At 39.9% G+C, this 13,545-nt stretch overlaps 1 protein-coding gene across 4 annotated transcripts in view; it reads left to right on the top strand.

The window, feature by feature from the left end:
* The first annotated feature begins 2,174 nt into the window (after nucleotides 1-2,174).
* The window catches only part of LOC117557872 (pituitary adenylate cyclase-activating polypeptide type I receptor-like), a 28,598-nt gene continuing 17,227 nt past the window's right edge, over nucleotides 2,175-13,545 (top strand). Inside the window, exons 1-3 of one of the 4 annotated variants that reach the window (XM_034233848.1) lie at nucleotides 2,175-2,528; nucleotides 7,537-7,705; nucleotides 10,890-10,986. In XM_034233848.1, coding sequence (XP_034089739.1) covers nucleotides 7,664-7,705; nucleotides 10,890-10,986 — 139 coding nt within the window. In that variant the 5' untranslated portion in view covers nucleotides 2,175-2,528; nucleotides 7,537-7,663. The remainder of the gene's footprint in view (nucleotides 2,529-7,536; nucleotides 7,706-10,889; nucleotides 10,987-13,545) is intronic. The other 3 variants (XM_034233850.1, XM_034233849.1, XM_034233851.1) reach the window with 3 other exon arrangements.

Here is a 13,545-nt window from a genome sequence, read left to right as displayed (position 1 = left end):
CACAAATATTATCTCGCAGTCTTAGTGTCGCCAACTCGTTTCTAACATGCGAAAAGACAAACAAATGTCGGTGTATTTTCGATCTTTCCAATCCAGACGAGATCTCTCTCCCCCGTCTGTGCGCGAGGGGGCGGGGCAGTTTACACACACGCGGCTGCTACAAGCAGCAACACACGGAGGAGATGGCGGAGAGAAGCGCTCCAAGGTGTGGTTAAATGTTACCCGTCTTTAGGTGGACAATGCTCCTTGCCAAGAGAGTTCAGCATGTGAGGGCGGGAACACAAGCAATGTGTCAAACATTTAGCAAAAGTGCTCCACATTCAGACGGAGGAATGCACCGGGTTCGACTGTCTTTCTAGTAGCTCTGTAGCCCCATCCACGAGTAACGTTTCCACGTCAGGTGTTATGTATGCTAGCAGCAACACACGCAGTTAACTCAATGATTCAAACATGGGTTAATGATTATAGGAAACTGAGTTACTCTTTATTTTGTTAAAGTTTCAGCTATTCTGTTCACAGTTCTGTCATCAGATTATTTAATACGATTTGTTAAAATATTGTTGTTTCTTTTGATGTGAAATATTATTTATTTAATTTAAATAAAAAGCAATGTTAGTTTTGTTCACAATTTGTTAATTTAATAATATATGTATTTTTGAATCAAGTATTCATCTTTATTGTCTTCATTGTTAGTTTCCACATGCCTAAAACAACCTCAAGCTAAATTTAAAAGTTGATGGCTAAACAAGAGCGTTTGAGAAATTGTGCAAGGCATACAGTAATAGTCTGAATAGTCGATTAGTCGTTTCATTAATCGATAGATTAATCGATTATCAAATTAGTCGTTTGTTGCAGCCCTATTATCCCATGTATAAATAAAACGTGTTATTCAGCAACCCTTGCAATTTGGGATTTTATTTTTGGTTGGTAGACCTCGGTGAGCTGGTCATTTCAAAAGTAGCTCACCAGCCCAAAAAGTGTGGGCACCCCTGATCTACCGGGATACAAACCGGAGGAGCGAGGCATGGAGGGAGGTGGCAAAGACAGTGGGTGAAACTGGTAGGTTTTCGCCTGTTTGGGGATTTTATATCCAGTTTACTTCGTTTTAACATTGCTATTGCTTTGTATGTCGGGGGCGGGAGATTCATGTGATTGGTTGTTGGTCGCGTTGCTCGCAAAAAATCCCCAAGCTTCAGATACGCCCACCTCCAAGCGTCAACGCACGTTGCTGTGTGGACGCTCTAGCCTACTTGATTTTTGTATTCTGATTACGTAACGCCGTTACATGTATTCCGTTACAACCCAACCCTGTGTATAAGGCACCAAACACATCATAGATCCTGTGTCTAAAAAGGACAACAAACACCGTTGAGTTCATTTTAGGTCAGTTTGTAATAAGTGTGCATCTCTTTGTGGTTGTTTTGAACCTCTTTGGAAGTTGTATTGTGTCTTTGTGGTTATTTATCTCCATGGTTTCTTTGTCTGGGTTTGAGGTTGTTTTTGATTCAGTCTGTGGTGCTTTTGCTTCTTGTTGTAATGATTGTGTATAGCAGTTGAAATTATGTGGAAATTGCTGTTTAGCATTGTTATGGTCTTTTCCCCTCTGTTTGTGTGTCATTGTGTTTTATTGCGACTCTTTGACGTTGACTCAGTCCATTTTTACCGACACTCTGGTGCAGGGACAACAACATGGATCAATTATGTTGAGATTTACTCTAAGCAGCTATGGATTGTTTTCATTTGCAGTTAAAATGATGTTATGGACTATGAACCCATTCACGCCCTAAGGCTATTTATTTTTGGGAAACTGTCCGTGGTGCTGAAAGTAAAAAAGAATGCCAGAGGCTACAATAAATCACCTTCATGGGAATTTCAATGCCTTTTGGACTTAAACTCCACAGTAGCCTTCAGTCTTACTAACCTGCATTGGATTGCTGAAAAACACCTGCAGGGAATTAGATGGTAAACTGTATGGTACTGTGAGTCACACACGGGGCAGCAGAATAAGTTCCTCACAAATTGCACCCAGCAGGGAACCAGACTGTGTGCCTAGAGGCGCAGGCGTAAATTAGAGTCTTATGAATAGTTTGATATCTGGAACAAAGTCCCACGCATGTGAAAAAAACAGGATGATTTGTTTTTCTTCTTCCAATACAGTGTTGCAACTTGTTTTTTAAAACGTCTCTCCTGCCAGTTGCATTTGTAGACTAAACTGCTGTCTGACTTGGTTCTGTCTGACGAGGTGCGAATCCCAAAGGAACTAACTTCCTCCTCCTCCTCCTCCTCCTCTTCCTCCTCCTCCTCACATCGTGGTGCCGCAGCAGCCTGCACGGTGCGTTCTGCAGCAGCAACAACAGCAGCAGCAGCAGCAACAACAACGGCACCTGTCGTTTTCTGGACCAGCTGATAACCGGTTTAGGAGTAAATCAAGATATTCCCCGAAACAATTACGAGCCGAACACGGCGATGATGTGTGAATACCGATGGCTTCATGTGTAGATATTTGCGCCTGTGAAAATTACGCATCGGTAAGTTCCTTTCACTTGTTTTCCTCCAGCCGACTGCTGCGCGCTTTTACTCTCGTCTTCAATCAGATAGCTATTCACTCAAGCCGAGGCTATATGTTAAACATATATATAAATGTATTCTTTAAACGCCGCTGAGCAATCTGTGTGGTTTTGAGTGAGACTGTTCAGTATGAAGGATAGACGCTTTTCTTGCTGATGTTGTCCATGTGCAAAGCGAAGGTCACCCACATGCTTTGATGAATTAAACGTTTACGAATGCGGGAATAAATGGAAAATAGCAATGGCAAAATTAGCCTCTTTATTCCGGAGCTCCAGGGGTTTCACTGATTAAATGTAGCCAATTAAACACTGTTGCATGTTTCCTTTCACAAATCTTTTGACATTTTGCAAGCTGTGATTTAAATAGGACTCTAGCAATATAAAGTGTAACTGTTGGTCCTGTTATGCATCCCATATTATGCCCTGTATTATTACTGCTAATGAACATTAGCAAAAAACATGAAGCTGCCCAAAAAATGATTTTGAATGAGTGCACAATGGCAGACATGCAATACCTTTTTGCAGTCACTAACCAGACTTGCTTTTAGGTTAAATGAAAGTGTTTTACTGGGATCGCTTTAAACCAAAAATCAATTATGAATGCACCATGATGTTCAGAGGAATTCAACAGACATGAGGAGGAAGCTGATGTGTTGTGACAGATCTCTCAAAAAATCCATTTAAAATAGAGATTAATCATTAAGGAGAGCTTTTCTCTCTTGTTTGTCTCTGAAGCATGCATCTAGACATGCACAGAGTATGCATGTGCACACATGTACTCTGTTTTCTTAAATACTGGGACTGAACACCATTAATATTTCCCCTAAATTCCCACAAAGCTTCACAGTTCTTTACACATGTATCCCCATGATGTGAAAATCAAAGTCTCTTGCTTTTTTGCCCTCGGGATAGTTTTGATTCTCCTCTTTTGCTTCTTGCACCAGTGCTTCCTCTATCAAAGCAATATGGTTTTGTCCTACAGTAAATACCAAGGACTGTTTTTAAATTGAATTTGCAGCCTCTAGCAACATGGCTGCTGTGACATTTTAGGTTGTTATGCCTTTACTGACAAGTCGTTTTCTCCATCTGACTTTCTTATGTTTGTGTGTTTTTTCTGTTTAAATGTGCACCCCCGACAGTCTGGTTTCAGCCCTACTTGACACGTTATCCCTCCTCTATATCTCCGGGCTTTTCCTCCGAGCACGGTCTGTCCTATTTGACAAAGCATCCGAGAGATGCTTTAGAGGTAATTGGATTCAGTACTAGGGAAGGGACACAGAGAGGAATTTGTCTGTGTGTGTGTGCATGAATTAGCTTAGCTAGTTTAAGTGTGTGTGTGTGTGTGTGTGTGTGTGTGTGTGTGTGTGTGTGTGTGTGTGTGTGTGTGTGTGTGTGTGTGTGTGTGTGTGTGTGTGTGTGTGTGTGTGTGTGTGTGTGTGTGTGTGTGTGTGTGTGTGTGTGTGTGTGTGTGTGTGTGTGTGTGTGTGTGTGTGTGTGTGTGTGTGTGTGTGTGTGTCTGCTGGTGCTGGCCAGTGTGTGTGTGTTTGCAGTGATTCATTTTGTTCAGGAAGCTGTGTGGATGAGTAAGACATGAAAGGGGGGGGGGGTGAAGAGGGAATGTTTTAAAGTCAGACCCAGGCATACACGTCATCTTAAAATAAATCTGTGTTCCTTCCAAATTTCTACACATTTCTACTTTAGTAATCAACTTGTCCTTCATAAAATATATGATTTGTCTCGATATTCTCTTTTACAGTTATTTAGAGTGCAGGTGATGACAGATCTATTATAACTAGGGTTGCAAAATTCCGGGAATTTTCAAAGATGGAAACTTTCCACGGGAATTAACGGGAATTTATGGGAATAAACTGGGAATTTTCTAAATTGAAGGTTGGCTCTTCATAGGGAACTTCAATATAGTTGGGGAAAGTATATTTTAGCAGAATCTTGACTAAAACAAATATATGCCATTCAAGTACACTTGAATATCCATGCCATAGCACACTGCTTACTGCATGGCTATTGAGACCACACAAAGGTTCGCAACAGGCTCACAAATGTGAGAGTGGAAAAACTGGTTGGCATTCGGGCAAACCTAAGGCTCTCTGAGCCTGACACAGAGCCATCCTCAACAAGGCTGGACAGTGACACTGAAGAGGAAGACTCAGAGTGTGATGTTGATGAGGCCCAGGAAGAGCCCGTTGACTGAAAGGGTTTAGCCAAAATGCAGAGGATCACTTGAATTTCATTTAACATTTTGAATGGGACTTTTGGCTGGGGGGTGCATTTTTGTGGGGTTGTGGGGGATGAGTGATATTTAATTCAACATTCCTGTTTTCGTTCTTCAATGAAACAAATAATTGTTCAATAAAATAATTAAAAGTTGTTCTGTTCTACTTAAAAAAATCTGTTGAAATGTCATGTTTTTTGTTTAATTTTGCATCGAATATTTCCAAAATTCCCCAGCTTAACTTCCCATGGAAACTTTCCGGAGATTTACCGGAAACTTTCCGCCCCTTTGCAACCCTAATTATAACGTCAGTTAATAAACAACAAATGCTTCCTCTGTGATTTGATAGAAGGGGTTTTTTGAGTGTAGGATTGTGTTAGGACGAGATATGAAGTGACGCATACCCGCTGAAGCGATGTGTATATTTATGTGTGTGAGTTGAAGACAATGTTGTGAAAATATTTGGCCGAAAATAAAGCTTATTGTCATTATAGTTGAATCATGACTATTCCACCAGTTTTTCGGGTTGAAGAGAGAAGATTGTGGGACATTGCAAAGGTTTCCTATGAGTCAATTATTATGCTGTTATACAGACTTTAAACTTTTGGGCAAAGTAAGTCTTGGTTTCTCCTGTTGACATACACATCTCCTGTTGAAAGCTCAAACTATTAAAAATGTCAGAAAGGATATGTATATATACTGTATATGTTTCTCAGAAAGAAAGTGGAAAAAGCCTTGTGAGCAGTGAGCTACAACTCCTAAGGTGCATTTCTACAAGAGACATGCAGTCACAGAGTTTAAAATGCATTGATGTGGGCTGATGGGGGCTAAAGAAAGGTGATTTAACAACCTGCAGTTTCAAGTAATTCAGTGTTACATTTGTGTTCAATTTTGGATAAATGCAGCAACTACGGTGCTTTTTCTCCACTGCACCTACAAAAGAGCTCTGAATCTCTTTGTTATCAGCCATTTTAATGGGTGTTATCAGTGACTATCAGCCTTTTATATGTTGTTCAAAAGGACTGTGCTACAGCTACTAATTGATTTAATCATCTATTCACACAGTTGATTACCAAAAGAAGGAATACAAGATGACCAAACTGACATATAATAGTGATTATAACAGGAACAGAAGCAGAAGTGAGGTGACGTAGTGTCAAGATCGGGATACTCTATAGTGGGTGGAGGTCTGGGGCCGTGTACTATACAGTATAAGATACAAAGCATCCAGGAGACAGATGAATGTGTCCTATGTAAAACCAACAGAATTGTTTTGTCTTTGAGCTCAACCCTTAGATGCACGAGTGACTGGACCCTACACTCTTCCATAGGTGGGTCTAAAAGGACCTGTATTAGAATAATATGTGATTTTATGCCATTTTGGTGAAGAAAAATCACTTGTATAATATTTAGTATTATATTTTGGTTCACATTAGAAATATTTTATATTTAATTTTTCACAATTTATAATTTTATAATGTTTTTTTTACATTTTGGAAAAAAACGTTTTGAACACATTGTCTCCGCTTTTCTGAGACCCTCACAGTATTCCAGTCCCTTTTCAAAACTCATCTCTTCTCCTCTTATCTACTCATAGCCCCCCTCATCAATCCATGCCGGTTGATCAAGTTTGATAGTCCTATACCCCCCCCACCCTAACCTTCCCTTATATTGTAAAGCGATTTACAAATATAATGTATTATTATTATTATTATTATTATTATTATACTGACAGGTATCAGATCTTGCTGTGTAAAAATAATCTTCCTGAGAAGTGTCACTTGTGATGTAGTCTGTGTTCTACAGTGAATGTATTCCTGACATACACAGGTGATAAGAATCAAAGGTTCCCATAGGATTCCATAGAAAATGCATGCGGGTCATTTTTTACCCACTTATGGAAGCTTGGGGTAGTAATACAAAAACTACAATTTCTTAAAATTGATATCCAAAACATGTTTTTTGAGGAATAGCTGGAATATGAAATGATATAAAAATGTAATTACAAAGATACTTCAAGAAAACCACCTCACCGGGTCAAAAAAGACCCACTTATGGAAGCTTGGGGTAGACATCGTTTCATTTGACAAACGTGGTTATTTTACATTCAAACCTATATATATTTTTTGTACTAAACCTGGCTGAGTTGTTAGTGATCCCACTAAAAGAAGTTGGAAGTTGTTGTGTTTGTCATAATGTTACGTTTCATTGAGTTTTACAAAGTTCAAGTCCTTTTTCACTTTCACTTCACTAGTAGGGGTAGTTTGACCCGTCCGACTCATTACAATGGTAGCGAAAACCACTGATAACATTCATTGAATCCTCTGAAAACAATTCAAATGAGTTGAATTCGCTATCCAACTGACTCGCATCTTTGCTTCTTAATGGCAACTGTGTTCGATGCTCATGGTATTGTAGTATTTTGAATTCCCATGTTTCTACGTTGAGTAACATCGAGGATATTGTCTAAAGAAAACACTCCCCACTTTTCAACTAACATCTTAAAAAACTAAAACATTTCCTCTGCTGCAGTTAGCAACAACACTTTTCTTTACTCGAGTTTCCAAAACATATAAAAGGTTTAACAGTAAATCCTTTCAAAATGTCAATCTTATGTCTGTATAGTGCTTTTCTTATAATAATATAACAAATAAAAAACTGAAGCAGTTTCCTGTTGTGTTTCCTTGTTGTTGTTTGTTCCCTTTCAGAGCCTTTTTCTCTCTGTGTGTTATATTTCAGAGCCCTTGATGCTGAAGAGTGGTGACGCTGAGGGGAGCAATTTCAGTGCATCCCTGTGAAAACACACACACTGAGACACACACACATATTGTGGAGCTTTGTGGATACAAGCCCTTCAGAGGAGACGATGAGAGGCTACCTGCTGACTGCAATCTTTCTCCTGCCCTTGGTGAGTAGTTTGTGCAAGCATCTATGTTCTTTGCACACTTGTAGGTGTGTGAGTGGGTGTTTTAGGAGCATACAAGAATGTAGAATCATATTATATATAAGGGAGTGAGTGGGTTCACATGTCTCCATCATCAGCCCGCTCTCTCTTAGCTTCAGATTTGTTTTATTTTTACTTGTGCACTCTGGTGGGTGTGTGTTTATGTCAGGCGCTGGAAGCGTGGAAATCACCATATGCCGCATCAGCATACGTTACAGGTCCACGATCAGCTCTGCACTAAGACGACTGGTCGCCTTACAGAACAATAACAGATGGCCCAGCTGACCAGAGAGCTACCTATCCATCTGCTGTGACTCACTTTTCTTAGAGGCCTCAGTGAAATAAAATGCAGAATGCTGAGAATGTTGTGCAGGATGTGTGGGAGGAAATATATCCAGCTCAATGCAGCAGCAGTTTCAGAAGCTACAGATTATAGTTGGTGTATGTAAAAATACATTTATTACGTGACCTTGATATACTTCCGTTATTTTTGAATGTCATGATGACGTCTTTATCTTAACTAATCACAAATAGAGTTCAAATGAATTCACAGTGCGATCTTGCAGTAACAAACATCTTCTCCAACCTAAAATGTGTGACAGGTTCCTCCTCTTGACTTGTTAGCACAGTGCACTGTCAAGCTGACCTTCAGCGGCAGATGTGGCAGATACGTCTGTTATGATGTACTTATTGTGTGTCAAACAGGTCTCTACGCTGGGCCAGTGGTCTGCAACGTCAAATTTGAGTTTTATTATCCGCGCTGTAGGAGCTACTGAGTTATCTGGCCGTTGAAAAATAGCCTAGGGGAAGGAAACATGGATCTGCAGCTTAAAAATTGACTGTTTATCTGGACAGACATCTGTTCAAGGGAGAGGAGGGGAGTTAGTGGGGGAAAAAAATATTGATTGGTCTTTTGTCTTGTGCTATTCGTCATGGTGCCTGTTTTAGCAGTCCTCAGTTAACCTGGACTGGGTTGCAGAAGCTCTCAGTAAAACCAAGTCTCTGTCCTTCCTAATTTCTCAAAAGCTAGTTTCGAGCTAGTGGTTTCCTAAAGATTGCACTATTAAAAACAACATAAAAAAGACACCTATTCATTTGTCTGTCGGTTAAATATGAAGCTACAGCCAGGAGGCAGTTAGCCTAGCTTAGCATAAAGATGATAAAGGATGGAAAAGCTTTCCTGGATCTAAGGGTAACAACATCTAACTCCCAGCTGCTGTAAAGCTCTCTAATTAAAAAGTGATGTCCTGTTCAAAAAGTTCAAAATAGCATTTGGCTGCGTTAGGGGGGGGGGGGGTTGTGTCCATGATTATTCTTCCTAGTCTCAGTGGGTTGCCTAGCAGTTGCTCTGGGGGCAGCCATCAATGGTCCGGCCCATAACCCCATCCTAAAACCGCAGGCGTCAGCAGCAGCTCAATCTTCAGTGGTGTGTGTGTGTGTGTGTGTGTGTGTGTGTGTGTGTGTGTGTGTGTGTGTGTGTGTGTGTGTGTGTGTGTGTGTGTGTGTGTGTGTGTGTGTGTGTGTGTGTGTGTGTGTGTGGTGTGTGTGTGTGTGTGTGTGTGTGTGTGTGTGTGTGTGTGTGTGTGTGTGTGTGTCTTTGCAAATGTGCATTGAATTTACATTGAATAACTAAATTCTATACACATTTTAATTGCAGCTAAAAAGAAAAAACCGCTTATAAACTGAATAACACATAACATGCTATCCAAGATATGACATCATACAGTATATTGATGTATATTGATGTATAACACATGTCATCTAACAGGCCTGCTGCAGTCATGCCAAACAGATATTAGTAATCTACATGCAATTATATTTCATTTCTACGAATCCTTGCATACAATATGTATTGGCTCCAAGCTGGCTACCTGCTGCTTAGCAACATGGATGCTTGCTGCGGGTACAAAGAGATTGTTCTTTCAAGCAATGCCAGTGTCCGTTTCATTAAATAATATCAAACACTCCTGACAACATAAAAGAGAGTTCCTTAATATCGTTTTTGTTTTTGTTATGCCAGCATGGTCTCCGTGTAGTTTCCACTGCTTGATAAGGGTTGTCTGGAAATGAAATCGCATACAAGACAAAATGAGATAAAAGATGTCTCTGATGATGTTTCGCATTATTCATGCAGCGTTTAAAATTCTGCCCATGTGCTGCTCTTTAAAAAAAAAAAAAAAAGGAAGTGAATCCTAGGACATCTTCACAGTCGGTTGATGCCCTATCTTATCAAGGCAGCGAGGCCTGGAGTGAATTCATATTGGAGCGCAGGGAGAGAGTGATGAGTCAGCCACGACTGAGAGTGCCGGGACATATTACACCTATCAGTTCACTGTGAGCGTGAAGGAGAGGCAGTGCATGAAAACTAAGGGTGCAAAACAGAGATTGGCCTTAAGAGTGCTAGAGGGAGAGTTATAGAGGAGTTGATAGACATGCAGTTCCTCGACAACCTCTGGGGAAATGGCTTTCCTAAACTTCAGTTATGGGAATGCTTTATCAAGTGGAGCAGAATGAGGATCTGGGAAGTATGTTTGGGAGGAATTGGATGTAATTGCTCAGAGGTTTCATGTCATTGCACAAAAATGGACATGAAAAAGCAGATTCTTGGAAAGCAACAAATTGGAACCTCCACGTAGAACTCCATCAACCTCCATTTGCTTTAATTTGGATAGAAAAATAACCAGAAAGTTACAATTAAAAGGTTTTTTAAAAGATATTTTGAACTTCAAATCAAACACTGCTAGCTACACCACCCACTAGCAAGAGTCATCAAAACTAGAGAAAAATAGGATTTTGGTGCTAAACAGGATACCTGCTATTAGACATGCATCCCGACAGATATTAAAACAGTTCATGCAGGGACACAGAATAAGTTGGGTTTTTTTAATCGTACAATAGTATAAGACCTGCCCACTTTAAAATGTTGGATAAAAGCGATAAAACATACATCATTTAGTCACATTTATCACATAAAAAGTATTCATTTGAACTTTAGTAGACATTACTGTGTTACTGTTACAGTAGATGTATTTCCTGGCTAGAGCAAGAGGCTGTTTTTTCAGGGCATTTAAGGCCTTATTCTAGCAGTCTCTCAGTGTAGTTGATATTTATTGTGACCCTGTATGTGTTTTCTGTTTATTCTCTCCAGGTGGCCTCAGAGTCCGGGCACTGTCTAATCAAGCGTGAACATGAGAAATGCATGGAGAATATCATGACACACGACCCCAACGATGACCTTGAATTAGGTAAGTGAGGATGTGTCTGAAGGTTTCAATGTGTGTGTCTGTTCTTGCATTCTTCTGTTTGCATAATGAGCCGTGAAGACACTTACATCTCATTAAACACAGATATGCTGAGGAAAGTCATGCTTCTCCTAAAAATGTAACTTTCCGGGAACAAAAAAAAACAGGCTTTGTTTTTTTATACTCAATGATCTGGTTTTCTGTTTATCCAAACATTTTTAGAAAGCTCAGAGGAATGAAACACGCGTGCTGTTTTCTGTCATGTTCGAATTACAAATACATCACATTGACACGCTGCTGAACAGGACAGGCAACCATCCGGTGATATATGATTCACAAACCAAATGTCTGCCTGTAATGTCACGCTGAGCTGCTTTCACATATCTCACGTCCCTTTTCCCAAAAACACAGGATGTGTGATTCCTGGAAGCAATTATTTTCTTGGCCATGGATTGTGGTTTTCATTAGCAACGAGCTGCAGGCCTCCCGCTGCTCAAAAGTTGCCCAACAGACTGCATCTCCCAGACTGCACCGTGACTCACGGCTTCAATGACAACCACGGGGGCTCTGGAAATAAACATGAAGCATGAAAGATTTGAAGTGAAAGATAACAAGTTAGAATAAGACGGAAGCTGTTGGTTCATCAATAGATCTTAAAGGTCAGCCTGCAAGCTTCCTGTGTGCTGCTCTTTCAATTATATCTCTTATTTGTAAATCTCTCCTAGAGTTGTTCATACCTAAGGAAGGTGACATCACAGGTTTCATTTATAAATGTTTTCAGTTCATCCCTACATTTATGGTTACCATGAAGCAATCTATTTCCTTGTTCTAACGCAATTACTGAAACTTATTTTTGTATTGAGCTATCGCCTCTCAGAGCCTATATGCCTGCCTCGTCACTTTTACTTACATGCGTTTCCTCTCGTCCCTTTAAAAGGAACCGTTCTGTGTTTCTGCTGACAGCAAATCGTTGGTGAGGAAATAAAAACGCCTGGTTTGCAGAAATCTGACTTGCTGCTTGAGAAAATGTAAAATAGGGAAAAATGAGAACAGGGAAGGAATAAATAAGAGAAAGAAAAAGGAGATAAGTGGTGCGTTTTTTAGCCTTCTAGACGATTTATTTTTCATAAAAGAAAAAACCCTTCGAAAAGCATATTTAATGATTTATGTGTTACTTTCTCTGTAATTGAGGTACTCAATAATCTACACACTGTGCGAAATTGATAAATAATGATTTGTGTCTGTCTGAGAATTTAGAAGAAGTGCAAATAGAATAGTGGATTTTAAAGCAAAGTAAAGCTTCTTCAGTCAACAGTTTCTCAAAAGCTAAATGAGGATGAATATTGGATTTTGACACCGAAACATAACTGTCACAATACAGAACATTGCACTTAAAAAAACGTACAACAAAATTGAGAGTAGTTGCAGCTCTACTGACATTTAGCAGCTTGTTTTGTCAGCACTGGCAAAACATTTTCTGGCAGAGTTATATTTCAAGAATATTCCTCCATTCAAATCATACGAGTGCAATACATCGCCCTTAGAAAATGACTGACTTTTACTGACTCATACAGTAAAAGTCCGTAAAGGAAAACCCCTAAAAGTCAGTCGGTTTTTGTGTGCATTTAAATGGTCCGCAAAGGCTAAAGTTCCCCCCAGAGGGAGTTACTCTCCCACCTTTGTGTACTTCTGTCACATAGTGACATCACTACTTAACACATGCGCTTCTATTGGATAGCGCTCCAACACATTGTAGTGATAGACTAAGGGGCGGGACATCTCTAAACAGTTGACCAACCACAACAGAGCCGGCCAGTTAACCAATCAGAGCAGACTGGGCTCTGGTTTCAGACAGAGGGTGAAAAGAGGTGCTGCAGCACAGGCAGAATGAGACAAATAAAGACCTTTTTGAACATTAAAGCATTTAAACATGTCACAGGAGAAGCACAAAATACAAATATGGACCTGAAAATGAGAATACAAACTCAAGTCATTGAGTCAATTACTTTAGTTTTCTTTTTGCCATTTATAAGATTCTCACAAAGCAAATGTATCGCATCGACAGACATATTCAGCTTAAGCTCCATGACATGTTTTTCCTCTTAGACCAGTATTAAAGATTCATAAAAAATAATTATAAATGAATGGGGAGAAATAAGCCCTGATCTGTATTCTGCTACTGTTGCAGCTCATGACTCAGAATATAAAAACAAATCTTGCTCAGTCGGCTAATAAGATCAGCTTTAATGAGAAAAAAAATGTGTGTGTGTGTGTTCACATACTCAACACTATGCATGTGCAGTCTGTGTGAGGGTACCGTGCTGTAGCAGCCCAGTGAAGATTCAGCATACTATGGGATATTGTGTGAGATAGCAAGTGATGCAGACAGAGTGCTTTATTAAGCCGGTTACGTCTGTGGCTCATTTGGCTCCGATTTGCCCTTTAAAAGGTAATTGGCTTCGTGTCCAGCTCACCAGACAGAACCTGAACAGATTACGGAGCCAAGCAGCATATAGAGAAAGGTCTGCAAAACACACACATACACACACACACACACACACA

This window comes from Gymnodraco acuticeps, unplaced genomic scaffold (genome assembly GCF_902827175.1).
Source record: "Gymnodraco acuticeps unplaced genomic scaffold, fGymAcu1.1, whole genome shotgun sequence".
Taxonomy (NCBI): domain Eukaryota; kingdom Metazoa; phylum Chordata; class Actinopteri; order Perciformes; family Bathydraconidae; genus Gymnodraco; species Gymnodraco acuticeps.
The sequence above is the reverse complement of the archived record's forward strand: the minus strand, read 5'-3'. Positions and strand labels throughout refer to the sequence as shown.